This window comes from Synchiropus splendidus, chromosome 6 (assembly GCF_027744825.2).
Source record: "Synchiropus splendidus isolate RoL2022-P1 chromosome 6, RoL_Sspl_1.0, whole genome shotgun sequence".
NCBI lineage: Eukaryota > Metazoa > Chordata > Actinopteri > Syngnathiformes > Callionymidae > Synchiropus > Synchiropus splendidus.
Window position 1 is genome coordinate 9690606 of NC_071339.1, and position 19141 is coordinate 9709746.

The window sequence follows — 19141 nt, forward strand, 5'->3', positions numbered from 1 at the left end:
CTGGAGCAGCATACCTGCAGGGCAGACTGGAGATACTTTCTCCCACGATCAGTCACCAGGATTCATGCAGAGTTGAAGACAACACCGACACACTTTCTTCATGATGGGATCGCAGCTCATACCGAGTAAATCAGCGCTGAATGAGGGTGTTGGCTTGTCGAGGCGGACATCCAGATGAAGCGATGGACCTTAATAAATGGTTAGACGGTATTTTCATGATACACCACCAACAAAGCAGGACAGCTGCCTCAATAAAAGCCAGTGAGAAGAACCAACTTTAACCTGACGTCCAGATGCAAGAAATGCTTTTCACATGAAACACAAGGAAGCACCCGGATCTCTCTACAAGCCGCCTCAAATGCTAGTCATTAGAAGCTTTTTTTCCTCCAGCGAAGCCTCAACAGCGCATTTAATGAAACCATTGTTTGATGACGTGATGGAAGTAAAATGTTCTCACACCATCTGCACATGAATGAAAGTAACAGATCAGCAGCTGACAAAACAATTATGGCCTATTTCATCTTCAACGAACAATGCATGGTGAACCAGCATGCTGACCCTCAGCAAGAGGGCCATGGGTTTGAATCCCACGTGAGGCACTTGTGAGTGAAACCTTTTTGTGTGGAGTCTCTACAGTCTCCCCGACAGATTTCTTTGAGCACTCCGATTTCCTCCCACGGTCACACATGAATAAAAAGATGGAGGTTAACTGATGACTTGAAGACGTGACGCGCTGTTCATCCGTGTGCGTCCCTAAACTTTCCACTGCATTTTAACACTAGATACAAGTATGACATATTGTCTCACCTAAGTTTTGTACTGGTAACTGCTTAGACGTAAATGATTTCTTGGATGCTCATAGATTTAGAGGAAAAATACATTTCTAGTTCTTAGAAAGGTTTACTACCTGATACTAGGCCATTTAACCAATTGTTCATTCCAACATTGAGTTGTTCCCGATATGCGTCGTCGTACAAAAATCATCAGATTCTTAACTTAGAATAAAGTGACGTGCAGTAGATAGCAGATCGCTACTGTTTGACAGGGAATAACTTCATATTCTCATGCAACCCCCTCACTATTTCACAGGATCACACACACTGCCTCACTCTGCCGTGAAGTTGCCCAGATGTAACTTGCTTATTTCCATTTTCATATAAACAATCTAACTCACACACGATAACAATAACACACACATTTCAAATGCTTTTTGTTGAGGAAACATGACTCATATGAGAAATCTGTGGTCCTGAATATCTCACGTGCGCCAAGCCAAGCACAGCTCCAGACAGAGAAGTCAGATCTCAGATCCAGACGGCTGATATGCTGACATTTACATCTCTCTTGAAAAACCGCTACCTGACTGGAGTCGGTGAACACGAGCCGTAGCGGGACGATCCAAACTTCTGTCAGACTCTCTTCCCACCCCAGAGTAATCCACCCCGGACTGATCCAATTGTAGATTAATATTTCAACATGGTGCTTGATGAAATTCACGGTTAGATCTCTGGCCCTGATGGAAAAGGCTCCATCATCCTGAGGTCAGCAGTTCTAGTCGGCACCAGGACAAGACAGGCTTTAAAAGTTATGAATGAAATAAAAGTCGAAAGTGGACCGGGAGCCGGTGGTTCGTTCCTTGCCACCCAGGTGAGTTCTGAACCAGCATATCAAATGATGAACAAAACCGACCTCCTCTACAGAAAATTAAAAAAGCTTTCCACACATTAATGGAACACGGTACCGACCTAAACCTATCAATTATTGCCCCGAACCGATGGGGGAAGTGTTAAAAATGTGAAAAAGCAAGCAGAAGAATGAGCACAGCAAATAAATCTCAATCATTTTACTAAAATGTCATTTGTCTGTACAGCCCACGGTAAACAACAATGTATGACACAAGGGTAATTTAAAAAGAGAAAAACACGTTGAAATGAAATGAAAGAACAACAAAATTCCTCATTGACTGAGGTGAGGCTGAACTAGAAAATAATCTGGAGGTAAAAATAGAATTGTCCCAGCATCATGGCCATAGCGGATCCAGACTTTTTATCCTAGTTTAAATCATCAATCCTCCTAAAAACAGCCAGAAAATTCTTTCCACCATTTCTTTTCACTTTCTTGCCTTCTTCGGTGCAAGTGCCCAATCGACTTATGATGATGTCATCAACCTGCAACACAAAATGGATTCATCTACATGTTAATGGAGCGACATCACGTAGGCATAACCATCAATTGGACTGAACTTCAAGGGAGTAGCATTTTCGACCCTTGTCGACCTTGTTGCTGACATAATAGCTATCATGGGCTCATTGAAAATTTGGGAGGAAAAGAAACTTTCCTAGATACTATCTCCGTTTTCTATCATTTAATATAGTTGATTTAACAACACCAACACTGACACAAGCAAGAAGAGAAGAGGGAGGAGAAACCAGAAAGCTGCTCTCAGCCAAATTTACATTTCTGGTTTCCAATCGATCCACTCCACTGGATGATCATGGATTGGCTACAGGAACATGAACTACAGGGCCACGATTGGATTATAGTTGAAGGATGAGATATGGCCATTGAATACGCAATATCCTGTATGTTGCTAGGCTACATGTGTCAAGCAGTGAATGGTTTATTGATGACTTCAGTTATCGATAAACTGATGGCCAGGACACCCTGGCGGCCCTGGGCAGCACCTCGGCAGGCTCATCCACCCTCGCTGCACCACGGAGCGATTTCAGCGCCCCTTTCTGCCCGGTGCTGGCAGGTGTACACTAAAAGCTAAAATCTAGATGGGACTGACTGTCCATTGTTGACTGTTGACCATTTGTTTATTTACTTTTTTATACATGTTTTACATAATTTCTTATCTGTGTGTTATCTATTTACTTATAACATTTTTTAATGTATAACTTATTTTATTTATAACTATTTTATATTAGTAAACATTTATTATTATTCATAACTTTTTATTGATTTACTTTATGTATTTTATGTATATACATAATATTTGACTACATATTACTGGTGTTTGTGTTGCTTGAAAGCGTGATTTCACTTTATGTTTGCTGATGCTTTGTGGACGTGTGTGATGTTTGTTGTGCATCTTTAATGTCTATGGTATGTGTCTTTGGCTGCGTATGTGTCTTTGGCTGCTGTGACATGTTGAATGTCCCCACTGTGGGACTAATGAAGGCCATCTTATTTAATCTAACCTAAATATTTGTAAGTAACTGCAAGTGAATTACTTTATCCTGTATGCTGGGGATATTTAAGTACTTCTTTAAAGGCCCAAATATCTCCACACTATTCTTGTTCAAAGGTTGACGTACCAGCTCGTCGTCCTGCACACGTGCGAAGAGTGGATGTTCTGTGAAGTGCTTGACCATCCACAGGTGAACTTCCTCCACATCAGTGATGGTATAGACCAGACCCTGACAGGAGCAGACAGACACAGGCAGGTCAGTCGCGCCACTGCTCCGTGCCGTTACCAAGTAATGATAAAAGGAAGACTAGGATCAGAACTTTTCATGTGGATGAGGGCTTATCACATCTGAAGCGCCATGCAAATGTAAAAATAACACAAATGGGAGACACAGAGGTCGCTCACCGCTGTCGCTGGAGTTTGCTCAGAAGCTAAACAGATAATGTTACTAGAACGAGGAATTCCCAGAAAACCCAACATTGGCACATATTTCAACATGTCTCGGCTGGAAACATTCTTTTTCTTCTGCAGAGCCAGGATTAGAGCATGTCATCTGGGTGCACATTAATGTGTTCGGGTAAATGAACGGGCGGCCTGTCGTGCCACCGGCTCTGTTGTGGCACTGCGCCAATTCCCAATGTCCTTGTAAAGCCGCACACACACACACCTTGGGAAAAATGCCAATTTTAAGTTCAAATTTAGACACAAGGCCTTTCATTGTTCCTTCGTGAGAGCTCACACCATAAGTGGGCCGCTGCTGACGTGATGGCTGCGACAGGCAGCTGTGGGCAAGTACAGACATCGACCAGATGCATGACGGCCGGCTTGCTCAACCTAGCGTCCCTGAAATCATAGATTAACTCACACGGCCGCAATCGTTGATCATAGTTGACTGGTAGGAAAGAGACTGCAGGTCAAGAGCTTCGGACAAAAGTGAAGCTACACCTTCATAATGATATTCACCTGACTGCTTACACACTGGATGACGTGTTCGAGGGCTTTTTAAAATCCAAACCAAAGAACAGGGCGATGTGAGAAACGATGTGCCTTTTTGGATGCTGGAGAAATCAGTAGTTTTATGTGACTTCTCATGACTGGGAACCGACAGTTTTGAAGTACTAAGCACAAAGATTAAAGGACTGGCTCAACCAAAGAAGACCAAGGGAACCAGGGGCGCAAGGGTAAACAAAAACTTTCAGACTTCAGTTGAAGACTTCAGTATTTCTTGAAGACAGATTCCAGTGATGCTGAGACCACTGACTGCTGCCTCCATGCTCACTGTTATGCATTTGTAGTGTGTCTCGGTGGCTGAGGTGACGCCACTCTTCCATCAGAGTAAACACATGCTCTGTGTGGATAATGACTGATCTGGTTTGGAGTATGTATGTTAGATTTATCACACCATGGGTAGCTGCAAATTGAGGTCCGGTGACATGGGGAGATGGTGACACAGTGAACTGCTGCTATTGAGAAGTGTCCTGGTTTTATCGACAACACAAACAATACTGATAACTCTTGTCATGCACCTCTCTCAGCTCTGCCACCCACACACATGAACACAACTCATCCAGTGGACATGCACTCAAACGGTTTCCAAAAAGCTGGTTTACAGTAGCCTTTCAATGCCCATAGTGCACCAACTACCACGCAATGTTGCAATCCTTGTGTGAACTGGGCTCAGTCACTGTAAGAGAGCGTCTTGAGTGGGGTTAACCTGTTATTACATTGACGTTACAATCATCTGAAATGTTACTTTGATGCGAAGCTACAATATCAGTACGTGACATGTGATCTAGGGGCCTTAAAAGTGAATTTTGCATCACCTCTTTGATGCATGTTCTAAACAAACTACCTACCAAGGTAGAACCCAAGATTCCGTACGTACCCCAATTCTCAGCGTGTATGCATATTCCGCCAGAAGTGTGGAACTAATGATCCTCCACTTGTGTTTGGTCTTCTTAAAATGTGGGTCTGGAAAGAGGAAGAACATCTTACTGAGCTGAAAGACAGAAGGGAAAAAAAACAGTTAGCGAAACACTCAATATCTCTCAGCCGCACAATGTTCGGACCATGGAACATTTTCTATTTTTACCCACTGATAGCATCAAAATAAATGAACATCACCACCCAAAAGAGCTTCACATAATAATTTGTGTTTGGGGCTGAACGTTGCGGTTTTGAAAAAGTGGAATTTCCCTCCCATTTTTCTTTCTTCCATAAAGTTCCCGTGTCTCTGTCTTTGACAGTGGCGGCTCCATTGACACCCGTCTGGCTGATGCATTAAAAACAATCCCAGTGACTTTTTATTAGTTAAAATAAATAACGTCAGGTACAGACTGAACGATGTGGGGATAATAACTGGGGGGTGCTGCAGCCTCGGGGGCTGGTGCACTGATGATGGAAGACGGAAAATCTTAAACACTTTCAATTATTATTTGGGATGGGGGGGAGCAGAACATATTAAAGAGGAAAAAAATACTTGAGGTCGTGAAAATATGCCTACTCAGCATCTGAGGACCGCCATGCGTGGGTTTAAAAAAAAAAAAAATAAAGGCAGGTTTGGCAGCAGTCTAGGTGTGGGTCATTTTATTATGTAATCACGTGCTAACCACACGGACGACAATTTCATCAAAACTCCCAGCTGGATAGAAAACTCAGTGTTTGCTTTAGATTATTAGAAAATACAGTCGTGTTTGTGGGACTGAGCTCGTCTGAACATCAACCTCTTAAGTTCAACTGTGTTGTATCACCCTCCCGTTTCATCCCATAGAACAGAAAGAAAAGAGCTTTCCATCAATCGTGCCTTTCACCTTCACCATGGTGATGAATATAATGGCTAACTGAGAGGGTTCTAGATAATGGCTGTACACTTACAATTAGGTTTCACACTGAACTTTATTCATGCAAAACTGGTTTACTGTTCCCTTCGTGCCCACACGGAGTATCTCTCAATCACCATGTGATCTGGAGAGATCTTGGCTGTGCGCGGTGCTGTGTGGCCCTGCATGCCACCACTGGTGGGACAGGGTGTCAGCTGTCATGGCTCCACGCAGCATGGCACTAGTGGAAATGAGGGGTAGATTTCGGGCTATAACTCTTGAAATCTCGCTGTCCAACTTGACTTTTGACCCTCACATTAAAATCACATTCCAGTCCAAGTCCAGTCCTGTTTCCTCCAGTTGAAAATGATCTCTAAAATCAAACCCAAACCAACCTAATTCACGTCTTCCTATTCTCCCCCCAGAGTACTGTATCCTCACTGGCTCTAAAAGATGGCAGCACATCTCTACACTTGTTCCATGTCCACTTTAGAATCTACTTTAAGATTCCATTGATAACTTTTAAAGCCTGTCTCGACTATATTGTAGAAGTGCTGAGCCCCTATGAGCCAGCCAGGTGGGTCTCTGCTACTTGTCCTAGAGGTGACCCAGCCTTTTCTGTGAGGGCTTCTCCACTCTGGAACAGTCTGCCTGAGGAGATCCCAAACACAACATGCAACACCGCCACCTTTAAATTGCTGCTAAATGTTCACGTTTATAGGCTGGCATTTGTCTAATATCCTAACATTTTCTCAGGTCTAGTCTCTGAAGGTCTAGTTATCTACCTTGGTGAACAAGCAAGTGCAAACATTCGTCACTGTTTTGCCTGGAAAGCACTTTGTAAACAGCGTAACCAGAAAGTGCTATATAAATAAAGCTTTATTATTATACATTTTGAGCCTTTCTCTGCAATCTTGAATCGTGAATGTCTAAAACTACAGGGTTCTGAGGGTAACTCCCATCAGAGGAAATCCAAACAGAATCAAGGTGAGAGCACACCTTGCTGGGTGAATTTGTCGCTCACAAAATGCACTGTTTATGGTGCACAGGATCGGCGTGTAGTGTTGTAGTCAAGACCACACCAACCGAGAGTTAGACGTTACCAAGACTGAGACAAGACTAAGGTATGTGGAGGCTGCGACCGAGACAAGACTAAGAGAGGATATATAAGGGGTCTCAAAATGAGCTGTAGTGGATGCAGGCACACATTGGCTAACCAATCAGGTGTCAGCAGAAACAGCAGCAGTCTGACAATTCAGACACCTTATTGGTGTTTGGGTGTCCTCCTGTTTAGTTGCAACAAAACCCGGCACCCACTGTGGACCGTTTGTGGACCAGTTTTAGATAGATATCAAAGGAGAAATGCAACAAAACTAAACAAACCTTCACGGTGTTCGATCGGTCTTGAATACAGATCCTGAGAGTCCGCGACTGAGACCAGACCGAGTGAAAATGAATTAGAGACCAAGACTCCAAAATAGTGGTCTTGACGCTGATCTTGAATACAACAACACTAGCAGCATGGATACCCTGGCTCACTCGTGATCACATGACCACAGCATCCCAGCTACATCAGTCTTTCAGATGAAGCTAGTTTCAGGAGGACATTGAGGTGCTGTACCAGGAAAAAGAGAACAAGACTGCACCGACTGCAGTTCAACAGTGAAGTGCATCAAGTCGTACATTACGCGAGAGAAAGTCAAATCTGACCTGCAGCTTCAGACTCCTGGATAATGTTAAATACCAGCCACGGTATGTGATGTTTTCAGGCCAATTCCCAGCTCTTAGATCTCTTGGTTATTTTATGTCAATTGGACTAAAGCTTAGCCCGGTTCAAAACTGTTGGTGGCCTCTGGACCTCCCAAGTTTGGATTAAGCCTTCTTATGTTTTTAAATGTCTGGCTCCAGTATGAAAGGCAAAAAAGAGATGATTCCTTGTACATATATAAACAGAGCTACTTAGATTTATTTGGTGTAAAAATTGCAAGAGAGCACAACGTGATACTTGTGTAGTGTGTGACAATGTATGACCCTGGCCTTGTTCAATTCAGCGTCCACACATACAGAATGTAGTGGGCAGAAAATAACAAAAATTAAAGCAGAGTTTCAGCAAACACACAGGTGGCCCCAGACTTCCGCCACTGCAAAAGCGTGACTAACAAATATGAGTGACCTGCATGATGCATGTGATTAGTGAATCACAGTTGGTCACTAAGACACTTGTGTAGTTGCTCTGGCACGCCTCAGCAGTAAACAAAAATTTGCTTCACAACACAACAAACACTGAATGGAGTCGAGAGCGAAAACAAATACGAGTAATTAGATTCAAGTGAACTGACCTAAATCAAATAGGTTCTGACTCAAGAGTTGGTCTCAAGAGATCAAACAAAATTTCATATTTCAGGCTTCTCCGCCAAATTTGTTTTGGTCGACGTCCAGATGAAAACAATACCCACCACACGCCATCAAGACCAGGAGCACAGATTTATATTGTGAAACACAATTTTTTAAAAATTAACCCGTTTCCTTTTGGCACTTTGGGCATCTGAGGTGAGCCTTTTGTGCCGGGGCACTAAATTAACCCCAGTACAATAAGTCCACTGTGAGGCCTGCTGCAAAGTCATAGTATACGCAGCTAATTGGAACGAGGGGATCAAAATTTGGCTCCCACTCAGCTGATGTGATGCCTGAAGTGTCCATCAATGACCCCATTGTTGGAAAAATCCAGGATTTATTAAGCAATCCCTATAAACTAATTTAATCCATATGTTAAACATGGGGAGTAATTCTTTTGAGAGTGAAGGTCAAGGCTGAACTCACTTCCCACCTTGGCACTGCCAGCAGACTCAGACTCCAACACATGAGACGGACCTTTGAGGATTGAGGTTCCTCGGGGTCAGCACAACATTTCGTATGTATGCTGACTTTTAGGGAATTACAGATGCACTAAGAGTTCACATTAAATAATCTTTTTCATTTTACTTGGTGAGAGAACTGTTGTTAACATGAAAGATATATATATATATATATATATATATATATATATATATATATATATATATATATATATATATATATATATATATATATGCACTTGCTTAAATTGCCCACCCCTTTCTGGAGACATTTCAAACAAATACATTTTCTGCCACGTTTCTGGAAATAGCATGTATATAATAGCCTAGTGTCAGTAGCCACTATTTTTCACAAATTAAAAGGGATTTGCTGCAGGAAAGGAAGCACAATAGTGCTTTGGCCAAGGTTCCTTTGGTGGGCTGCCTCTGGATTTTTTTCAGTGAACGAAGTCTGCCGTGTCTTTAGGTGGAAATACACTGAAATAGACATTGTGATGAAGCACAATGCAAGTTTTGAATCGCACAGGCTGCAACTTAAACAAAAAAAGGTAATCCTGGCAACCCACCCCACAAGATGTCTGGCAACCCGCTCCACCAGTCGCAGAGTGACTTCAGCAGTGACAGCACCCTCTGATGACCAAGCAGCAGCAGTTCAACAACAGGATTTTCAGAACCCATGTCTCACATGGTAGTTCTTTATCTGATATCCTCCCTTGTTCTCCGTTGCGCCAACCATCAATCGCGGCCGACTCCGTGGCCACACTTTAGTGTAAAGTTTGATTCAAAGTCTGCATACAGTGTTAAACTTTACAGTTCAATAGCACAAAGAAACAAAAAGTGTTATTCATATCAATATATGGATCAGTTCATTGCATTTCATCAAAGTATGTAAGGAAAAAGTGTGTTTATATGTACTGTAGCTTGTATCAGCTTTCTGTTTTGTTGTATTACTATAGAATGACTTTTAGTGGAAAATACAAAAGAAACAAATAAAGAAAACTAAAATTGAATGGCTGTACTGTTACGGAAATAAATCCCAATTCAATTTCTTCATGAAATGTTAAGTCCTATTCTCTATAGCAGTGGTTCTTAACCTTGTTGGAGGTACCGAACCCCACCAGTTTCATATGCTCATTCACCGAACCCTTCTTTAGTAAAAAATAAAATATGATACACTAACTGCAGACTAGACTGAGGGGTGGACCTCTGCGGCGGAGGCTCCACCGAACCCCTGAGACCGACTCACCGAACCCCTAGGGTTCGATCGAACCCAGGTTAAGAACCACTGCTCTATAGATACCACACATTTGCAGTCGGCCTTGTATTCTCTTCCTGATTATTGTTTTGGACCAAGTGAGCTACTTTGCTGACTGAGCTGACCTACCAAAAGGTTTAGCATCTAGTTTTTCTTAGTTATCATAACACAGGCACAGCAGATATATGGTGCAAACACAATAGGCGCCAGAGGAAACTGCATTTGAGTGATAAACTAATGTGTTTGAAAATCCATGTCTTACTGGCACTTACATACAATTGACAGAGACATTAACAAAACATTCTGTTCCTTATATTAAGCTGTCAGATAACTCACCTGCCCTTTACTGAAAAAGTTGGGGAGGTACTTCATTGCATTGCTGCGGAGACAGGCGATGTTCTGGTAGCCTCCTGGTTGAGATTCTCGTAGCGATTTGATACGATCCTGCACATAGTCCGAAACCTTCACTCGAATTTCTAAACCTAGCATGAGCTTATCTGGAAAAAGTGGAGAAAGCTCCACTACAAAGACAAATAATGAAGTGAAACAATGCAGCAATGAACAATGTCAAACGATGAGTTTTGAAGTACCGACCTAAAAGACCTCCATAGCCACAGCCAATGTCTGCAAACTCCACTCGTGGTGTCGCCTTTTCAGGGGGGAAGTTGGCAAAGAATTCAGGGTACAGCTTCGACCAGTCCATTTCGTCAGGACACACCGGGCTGAGCAGAGACACAATGGATAACAGAAAACCAGCGCACCGTTGGAATTGCAATTGACACAGAACAAATGTGATGCTTTATCATGACGGACAAATCTATTAATATATTAAAAGACATTCACCAGCACGTGTAAAATGTTGAGGGTCCGCTGGCTGTCACAAATAAGAAAACCTCATCAGACAAAGCTCACAAACATGACATTAAATGGAGATAGTGAGCAAAACTAAATTGATTATATAGTAACTCTTTTCTTATAGGAGTAAAGCCACAGTTTAAATCAAATTTGATACTTTTCATTGATTCTGCATACATTTATTTACATTTTTAGGTACATATACGGGTTGTTGTAAGTAGTCCCTGTATACACTGCTGTGAGATTAAATGTGCCTTACTAAATCATTGTTGGGTCACATGCATCTTCCACACAAAAAGGCCTAATACAAGGCCAACATACATAGGATGGAGTAGGGAGTGAAACATACAGGTATAGGATGGAGTAGGGAGTGAAACATACAGGTATAGGATGGAGTAAGGAGTGAAACATACAGGTATAGGATGGAGTAGAGAGTGAAACATACATGTATAGGATGGAGTAGAGAGTGAAACATACAGGTATAGGATGCAGTAGAGTGTGAAACATACAGGTATAGGATGGAGTAGAGAGTGAAACATACAGGTATAGGATGGAGTAGGGAGTGAAACATACAGGTATAGGATGGAGTAAGGAGTGAAACATACAGGTATAGGATGGAGTAGGGAGTGAAACATACAGGTATGGGATGGAGTAGAGAGTGAAACATACAGGTATAGGATGGAGTAGAGAGTGAAACATACAGGTATAGGATGGAGTAGAGAGTGAAACATACAGGTATAGGATGGAGTAGGGAGTGAAACATACAGGTATAGGATGCAGTAGAGAGTGAAACATACAGGTATAGGATGGAGTAGGGAGTGAAACATACAGGTATAGGATGGAGTAGGGAGTGAAACATACAGGTATAGGATGGAGTAAGGAGTGAAACATACAGGTATAGGATGGAATAAGGAGTGAAACATACAGGTATAGGATGGAGTAGAGAGTGAAACATACAGGTATAGGATGCAGTAGAGAGTGAAACATACAGGTATAGGATGCAGTAGAGAGTGAAACATACAGGTATAGGATGCAGTAGAGAGTGAAACATACAGGTGTAGGATGCAGTAGAGAGTGAACCGCGTGAGAAACGTGGCGAGATGTCCAGCACTTACTAGTCAAACGAGTGATGTGCCATCGGATTAGAATGTGCTCTCTGTCTGTAGTAGCGCTTCTGCGGCATCGTTGTAGTCATCTTGACGTCGGGGCGAACGAATTCACTCAGAATTGTGGAAATACAAGGAAAGCTCTCCGGTTTAAGTCAACATCAGGAGTCACGCTGGTTACTAGGAAGTTTAGCAGCAGACAGTCGCAGCGTTTATACGTCATCGTACAATGGCCGAATCCGGTTTGTTGCTGTAAATGACGTCACGCACATACTCCAAAACTATAGGACGATTTGTTTTTATGTTTTGTAAAATTAGCGAATTATTTTTTTGATATGAGCATGATGTTTTCTTCCACATTCAGCTCTGCACACTCTACATGCCTGTCGAATTCAAGGAAGGGAACTAAACGGGCTTTTCAATGTACTTTATGTTATTGCCAAGAAACGCTTTTACAACAAGGAAAGTATCAACCAAACACAAGTTCTTTTTCCATTTGTTTCATTATGATTCCTGTGCTGTTTCCGCAAAAATATTTATGGGAGGTTTGTCTGTCTTATTTAAGACACATGAACATTTTAATGGATTAATATTTTAAGTGTTATTATTATTATTACTATTTACATGAATTTACATGAAAACAGCTAATTGGAAGGCTTGAAATAACAGTTGTCATTCCAATAATATGCACTATGTTTTGGGTAATGAGAACAACAAACGATCCAGAAAATAAACAAAAGAAACAGTTTCATACTCTTAGGACAGTGAGGGAAACATGAAACTTTTATTTAGTTACAATCACAAAATCAGGATCAGCGGCATCATCTTAAGTATCAAATTTAATTCAGTTTCCATAGAAAAGAAGAGCAGTAACGTGGAAGTAGAAACCTTGAAGATATAAAGCTGCAGTCGAAGTCCGAATCCAAATATCTTTTCCGACGAACATGGTGGAGAAGATAGTAGAATTTGGATTGGATGGATCTCAGGCGAGGCTGAAGTCGCGCTCAGACAGTGGTAACTCTCATGACCATCTCACTGTTGTTGCTGTGAAGGTTGTTTGTCCTCAGCTGGCTCAGGATGTGTAGGATGGTATAAGCACAGTGCTGGTTCAGAAAAGTCCTGACGTGACGGCTCATGTTTCGATCAGCATTTATGGCAACGCGCGGGGAATTCCTCTCCTCCACACTCTTGCCACTGAAGCCCAGCGTGTCGCCAAAGTCTTTCGTCTTGTCATAGTTCAGAACCTTCCACTGCTGGTTCACTGCCTGCCATCGCTTGAATATCCGGTACACAGAAGAGCCTTCGTGTACTATAAGGCCTGGAGCAAAACACAAGAAGAAGGCATGGTTACAGGACTGTTGTGGGAGAGACAGTGAAAAAGAATGCCTACGTGAAAGTGTATGTATTCATGCAAAGGTGGGGATGAAACATTGAGCGGTACAGATAAAAGGTTTTCATAGGAAAGAGCTAATTTATCTATTAATATTCATTCATACAAGAAAAAGGTTTGATAAATTGGGTGAAAATATAGAGACATACAATAAAATATTTCATTTGAAGCTGTGGTGCAGAATTACATTTCCACATTATATACTGGCAAGAGAGGCTGTAAAAATAATAACTAAAAGAATAAAGGGTCCAAAAGCTGTTTTTTTTTCTGTCACAGAAAATTGATTGAAAATAACAGTATATATAAAAATGACAATTAATACTCTAATGCTAAGACTTTATATATGGTTAAATGATTGTAAACATAAATAAACAAGGTGTAAAAAAGCAAACAATATAGAAGAAAAAAAATCTTCCAAAACAAAAGAAAAAAAACAAAATCAAGATAATTAAAAAAAATGTTTTCTGAGATTAGATTATTTAATATTTGATTGATATCGTGGAATAAACATGAAAAGACTTAGAAAAGAAATATAAGGGACAAGAATTCATAAAAGGGTCAATAAAAAATATTTGGAAAAAAGTTAAGTCTTCATAAAACTGTTGTAAACGTTGCAATATATGCACAAAATAATATTGAACAAGAGTCAAATAAAAAAGAAATCATCAAGATCTTAACTATTTATATTGATAATTCTATATATTAATGTACCCAGAAATATTGACTGAATTATGTGCCATCTAACAATCATGAAGCCTCCTACATTAATAGTTTTGCCCACCTCTCATTTAAATAATAAATATGTATCGCAGTAAAAAATAAATATAAAAAGTGCTTGTAATCCCAGAAACTAACCAGAAATGTCTGACCTGGTCATCTGATATCTGGTCATCAATTCTCCTGGAGTGTCAGACAGTGGATTGGCACATTTCCAGGTCATAATGCATGTTATGGTGAGTGTCTGACGCTACTGGCAACCTCGCACAAGAATGTCATACTAGAGACCATTTACAATAAAATGCAAATAGATAAGTTAATTCAAAGTATGTTATTCGTGGATCTGTAATCTTGAAATCCTATCAAAATATCTCGCTCTGTTATTTCATTCAGTCTTGTCCATTGAATGATTCAATAGACACGAGTGATACATTCAAAATTGTGATTTATGAAATGCAGGGTCAGTTCAGTCTTACCCAAACAGACTATGTCCATGAAGCCGTACATGCCGTAGCAGATCTGGAAGAGGAGATCCTGCCTCTGCCACTTTGCTGACGGGCTGAGTGAAGACCACACCAGCCAGGAGATGCTCGCCAGAAGGAACAGGGAGCCCAGGACGATCGCCGCGATCTGCACCCTCTCGATCACCGTCAGAGAAATCGTCCGCCACTGCAAGAGTCAAGGGAAGGAGTGTGAACTGGAGCCGCAGGTACAAAGAGATTGCTGACTGATGATGTTCTCGCAACTATACTCATGATTCCATTGCAAATTGAAAGAGATACTACACGTCCGTGATGGAGAGCTCGATGTCCCATCAAATGAAAATATTAAATGCAGTATGATACACGTGATTTAATGTTTTTATCCAAATCTATCTAGGAGAAAATCAACTTTACTCGTGTACTTAGGCAATATTAATCCACTGCGGTTGTTTGATATGAATTTGACCTCTCATCGCAATGATGTCTCAGAGAAGAAGACCAGCAGTTAGTGCACCTGCAGCGGGTTCTTGGTGCTGATGGCCAGGACCTGGTACTTAAAAAGGCAGAGCTCGCAGCTCCAGGAGCCCCTCTCACTGATCCAGCGGATCAGACAGGTCTGGTGAGAGCAGCGAACCGACCCGGCACATCGACATGGGCTCAACAGCTCCCCCTGCAAGACAAATGAGAAACTGCAATGAGATGGAAAAAACAACTGCTTTCTTTGTTTTAGGGTTGTTTTTTAAATAATATATACTCTCATTATCACGTTCTTCTATAAGTATGCACAAATAAAAATCCACATTAACAATCTTGACTAAAACTAATTATTCTTGTTACAGTATGGACGTTTTATAATTCATTCAAACATTGAAATTATAATATTTTTTGTAATTATTTTACAGAAAATTTTTTCGACACCATTAAAAATGCATAGTCACAAAAAGCCGAATTGTAATTACAATGCACAAACAAATAATAATAATTTTGTCAACTAACAATAACATTAAAACAATATTTAGGAAAAAGCGACTGTACGACAAGTGTATTTCCAACATGACAGACTTGATCTAACCAATATAAATAATAGCAGTCGATAATAATAATAATAATAGCTATCTATAATAATAGTAATAATAATAACAATAATATTAATAATAATGTTTTGGTGAGTGCTGGATAAAACCGTGAGGGACATCACACTGATCGGTCCCAGATTTGCTCCAAACCCCCGAGTTAGAATGAACCCGAGACAACTCTGTGGAGTGAGGCAGCAGCACCAACCACATCATCATTTTCACACCAAAATCACACTTAACTCGAGCTCTTCATAGAATAAGATCTTCCATTATAAATGACGATCTCTTGTTTTATGATCTAAATTTAATTATCAGAAAGATAAAGGGGACACTATTCAGGCGAATCATGAAACTGCATTTCTATCTATAAACACGTGCTTTTAGGAATTGGGAAGCACACTTTTATACACATGAATTCCTATTCTATTGCTTTAACTGGAGCAATTGAGCCACAAGGGGACATTTTATGTGACTATCCGCTGGCATGCAGCAATGACGAGGGATCAGGGCCGCATCGATCTGTTGTGGTGAAGAAACAGCTGACCCAAAAGGTTGTGATTTACAAGCCCATCTTCCTTCCTGCTCTCACCTGAGGACATGCCTTTCACATACCCATGCTCCTTCAACATCCATGTTCACAGCAGCATCACTGAAATTGAATACACGGAGTCCTCCAAAAACAGAATGTATCGATATGTGGAAGGATTTCACAGCTTAAACAGCTCAAATTATTCGAGAACCATCACCGCAAATGGTCAATAGAGGATCATCTAGAGAAACTGAAATGCAACAAGAGAGCAGCATTCATAGCTGAATTTCAACACTGAAATAAAGGACACTTCCTGCAGCCTGAGGCGTTCATCTGGACATAATCTGTTTCCCCAGAGACGTTGCTGCTGCTAGAAATCACAGATTGTGATATATAAAACAATGGCATTGTCATTGCTATAATTCGTCTTTGTAATTCATCCATTCCATTGGTGATACGCACATTAGTCCTTGATCCACAGCAAAACACGTTCCACAGTGTCACCCTCCATTTACACCCACATAGACAGCAGAGAATTATTCAACATATTGAGCAGGAGAGGCAGCACCTCTGACAGATTCAGTTATGATCATAAGTGAGATCGGGAAAGATTGTCTCTGATGTTGGTTCCTCTGCATGCTTCTGTGTTCTGTCTCCCTCGGACGAGTAGACTTTGACTTGCACAAGGCAATACAATCTTTTGACTCCTTTTGTTTCCATTGTTGATCCCTGAGTTGTCATGACACAAAACTCCGGGATATGGATCTTGCACCATGAAAAAGGATGTTATGGAGATAAATGTACGCGATAGCATGATAGTTAAAAAGACAATAACTTATGCCGGCCAGTACAGTATTATTTTATGGACACACTAGCAGAAAAATAAACTGAATAAGCACATTTGGACGAGATGCAAGATTTTATCTTTCACTCAGAAAAAAAAGGTATTTAGGGAAAAATATTAATAAACGTGGAGCAAAGCTGAGACTGTGGGTGGCACCCATTAAGAATGTGTTAAATAGTCTTCACCACATATTTGTTTTTCTGCCATTCACTTTGGTTGTAGTTTCATTTTCATCACATATCTTGTCATTTTAAATATTCTAACAATGTATTTTGTCCAAGCAATGATTTAAATCTCACTGTTTTCTTTGAAAGGGAATATTTATTTTTTGGCTTTCAAAATACGGGTGAATCTCTGGTTTCAAACTGAAAAACAGTGTTTCAATTTGAAGGCTTTCTAACTTAGTCCGGCTGTTGCGTGCCATGTTTCCAGCTGTCAGTGAACTGTCGGGTGCTTGTTTACCTTCTCTGGTCCCTGGAAGCAGATCCGACACTGGGGCGACCTGCTTCCGCTCTCAGCCAGACTGGGCAGTGAAGCTGACTCCAAGCTCCTCTGGTAGCTCTCTTTGTCCTCAAAGGCAAGGCTTCTCGGCCTGGACTCAGAACCATAATATTCCTCGGCGTCATCGCTTTGAGAGCAACTCAGAGGGGGCCAGCCGCAACCCCCGAGCCCGAGCTCGCTCCCACTGGAACCAGGCTCCGTCCCAGGTTGGGTCCTGCCACTGGTTCCGGAACGCATCAGGAGCAAAACTTTAAGTTCATTAAAAAACAGCCTGATCCGATATTTGAGCATTCTTCAGCAGCGTTGCTCTCCTGGTGAGTCAAATGGCAGCATCATACTCCGAAGTTGGTGGTGATTCATTTCTCCATGGTGGGTGCATGTTATTGTTTTGTCAGGTCTGGAAGGCTGGCATTCATCACATACTGGTGAACCTCCATCCAGCGAACACGGAGCCATCACCTCCACAGACCAACGTGAGTCGCACAAATACCACTCAGAAAAACAAAAACAGCACAGGCTGAGGTGATAACCCTCCTGTCACACCTAAAGTCCAGAGCGAGGACCTGTGCTTTCAATTGAACTCATAAAAAAGGCATCGACGGTTTGGAAATTCAACATTTAAAGGAGTCAATGAGGTTTAGCCACGAACCAGGTGGGACAAGAGCTGGAACGGCGAGCATCTTTTGTTGTCTGGCACCATCACTTCGGCAGCCTTTGTTTCTTCTTCTCCTTCTTCGATGCCTGGATGAATTGCGCCCTACATCTTCCTCCAGCCGGCGGACTCGGAACGCTTCGTTGACAAAGTTAACGGTTCATCAGCCGGTGTCGGAGACAAAAAGCAAAGTTAAACTGGCAGGTGTTGTTTTCAGGTCGTGCCTGCGACATCCATCAGCAGAAGAAGAAGAAGAAGAAGAGCAGGAGGAGGAGGAGGAGGAGGAGGATGTGAAGATATGCAGCGAGAGAAGACGTCCCCTTCCCGTTCTTAAACCAACACCGTACCTGGCATCATTGGTGACAAGAATACACGCACTGCTCATCCGCATGTCGAACCACTCCGTCCTTCTCCATGTTCCTTCAGATCTAAACGACACTACAAGCAGAGGCGGATGTCCGACGTGTCGGTGGTCACGTGACCGGTACACCATGTGTTCAAAATACCTGCAGAAAATATAAACGTACTGTCTTTTATCACACACGTGTATTAAAAATACGCCGACCTTTGAGTCATGATAAGAGGAGTATCGAACATTAACATCTATCTTTTAATCAAACGAAGTAACTAAACAAAGAGGCGTAAAATCCAAGCAGAAAATACAGTTATTAATTAATGTTCAATTGTCTGGTCTAAGAGCATAATAAAGAGCAAAGTGATTTATTAAGACTACTTTTCCCCGTTCTTATATAATAAATTATACCCAAGAAATTAATTAATTAACTTAATAAATTCATCAAGTTTATACACATCTTTTTCGTATAAAATATATAACAAATAATCGCTGTCTAATCTTTTTAATTGTAG

At 41.3% G+C, this 19141-nt stretch overlaps 2 protein-coding genes across 3 annotated transcripts; both read right to left on the reverse strand.

Moving 5' to 3' along the window:
- Positions 1–1828: 1828 nt before the first annotated feature.
- On the reverse strand, positions 1829–12281 carry mettl1 (methyltransferase 1, tRNA methylguanosine). Its single transcript, XM_053868332.1, has 6 exons — positions 12093–12281; positions 10717–10844; positions 10459–10643; positions 5079–5192; positions 3321–3422; positions 1829–2168 (listed from the first exon to the last, which is right to left on the reverse strand). Exons 1-6 carry the CDS (start codon positions 12170–12172, stop codon positions 2052–2054), a joined length of 726 nt encoding a protein of 241 aa, XP_053724307.1. The 5' UTR covers positions 12173–12281; the 3' UTR covers positions 1829–2051.
- Positions 12282–12789: 508 nt separating this feature from the next.
- LOC128760776 (E3 ubiquitin-protein ligase MARCHF9-like) lies at positions 12790–18708 on the reverse strand. 2 transcript variants are annotated; one of them, XM_053868432.1, is made up of 5 exons: positions 18622–18708; positions 17584–18412; positions 15187–15342; positions 14667–14859; positions 12790–13401 (listed from the first exon to the last, which is right to left on the reverse strand). In XM_053868432.1, exons 2-5 carry the CDS (start codon positions 17911–17913, stop codon positions 13088–13090), a joined length of 993 nt encoding a protein of 330 aa, XP_053724407.1. In that variant the 5' UTR covers positions 17914–18412; positions 18622–18708; the 3' UTR covers positions 12790–13087. The 2 variants fall into 2 exon arrangements, with proteins under 2 accessions (XP_053724407.1, XP_053724406.1); XM_053868431.1 differs by having other exon boundaries at positions 17584–18498.
- Between the last annotated feature and the right edge of the window lie 433 nt (positions 18709–19141).

Excerpts from the sequence above, each read along its gene's own strand:
- LOC128760776 (XM_053868432.1), bottom strand. The coding sequence starts at position 17,913 with ATGCTCAAATATCGGATCAGGCTGTTTTTTAATGAACTTAAAGTTTTG. Across the intron at positions 15,343-17,583 it reads GCTTCCAGGGACCAGAGAAG|GGGGAGCTGTTGAGCCCATG; the intron begins GTAAACAAGCAC and ends TTTGTCTTGCAG. Across the intron at positions 13,402-14,666 it reads CATGGACATAGTCTGTTTGG|GCCTTATAGTACACGAAGGC; the intron begins GTAAGACTGAAC and ends GTTTTGCTCCAG.
- mettl1 (XM_053868332.1), bottom strand. The coding sequence starts at position 12,172 with ATGACTACAACGATGCCGCAGAAGCGCTACTACAGACAGAGAGCACAT. Across the intron at positions 5,193-10,458 it reads ACTTTTTCAGTAAAGGGCAG|CTCAGTAAGATGTTCTTCCT; the intron begins GTGAGTTATCTG and ends TCTGTCTTTCAG. Across the intron at positions 3,423-5,078 it reads CATACACGCTGAGAATTGGG|GGTCTGGTCTATACCATCAC; the intron begins GTACGTACGGAA and ends TGCTCCTGTCAG.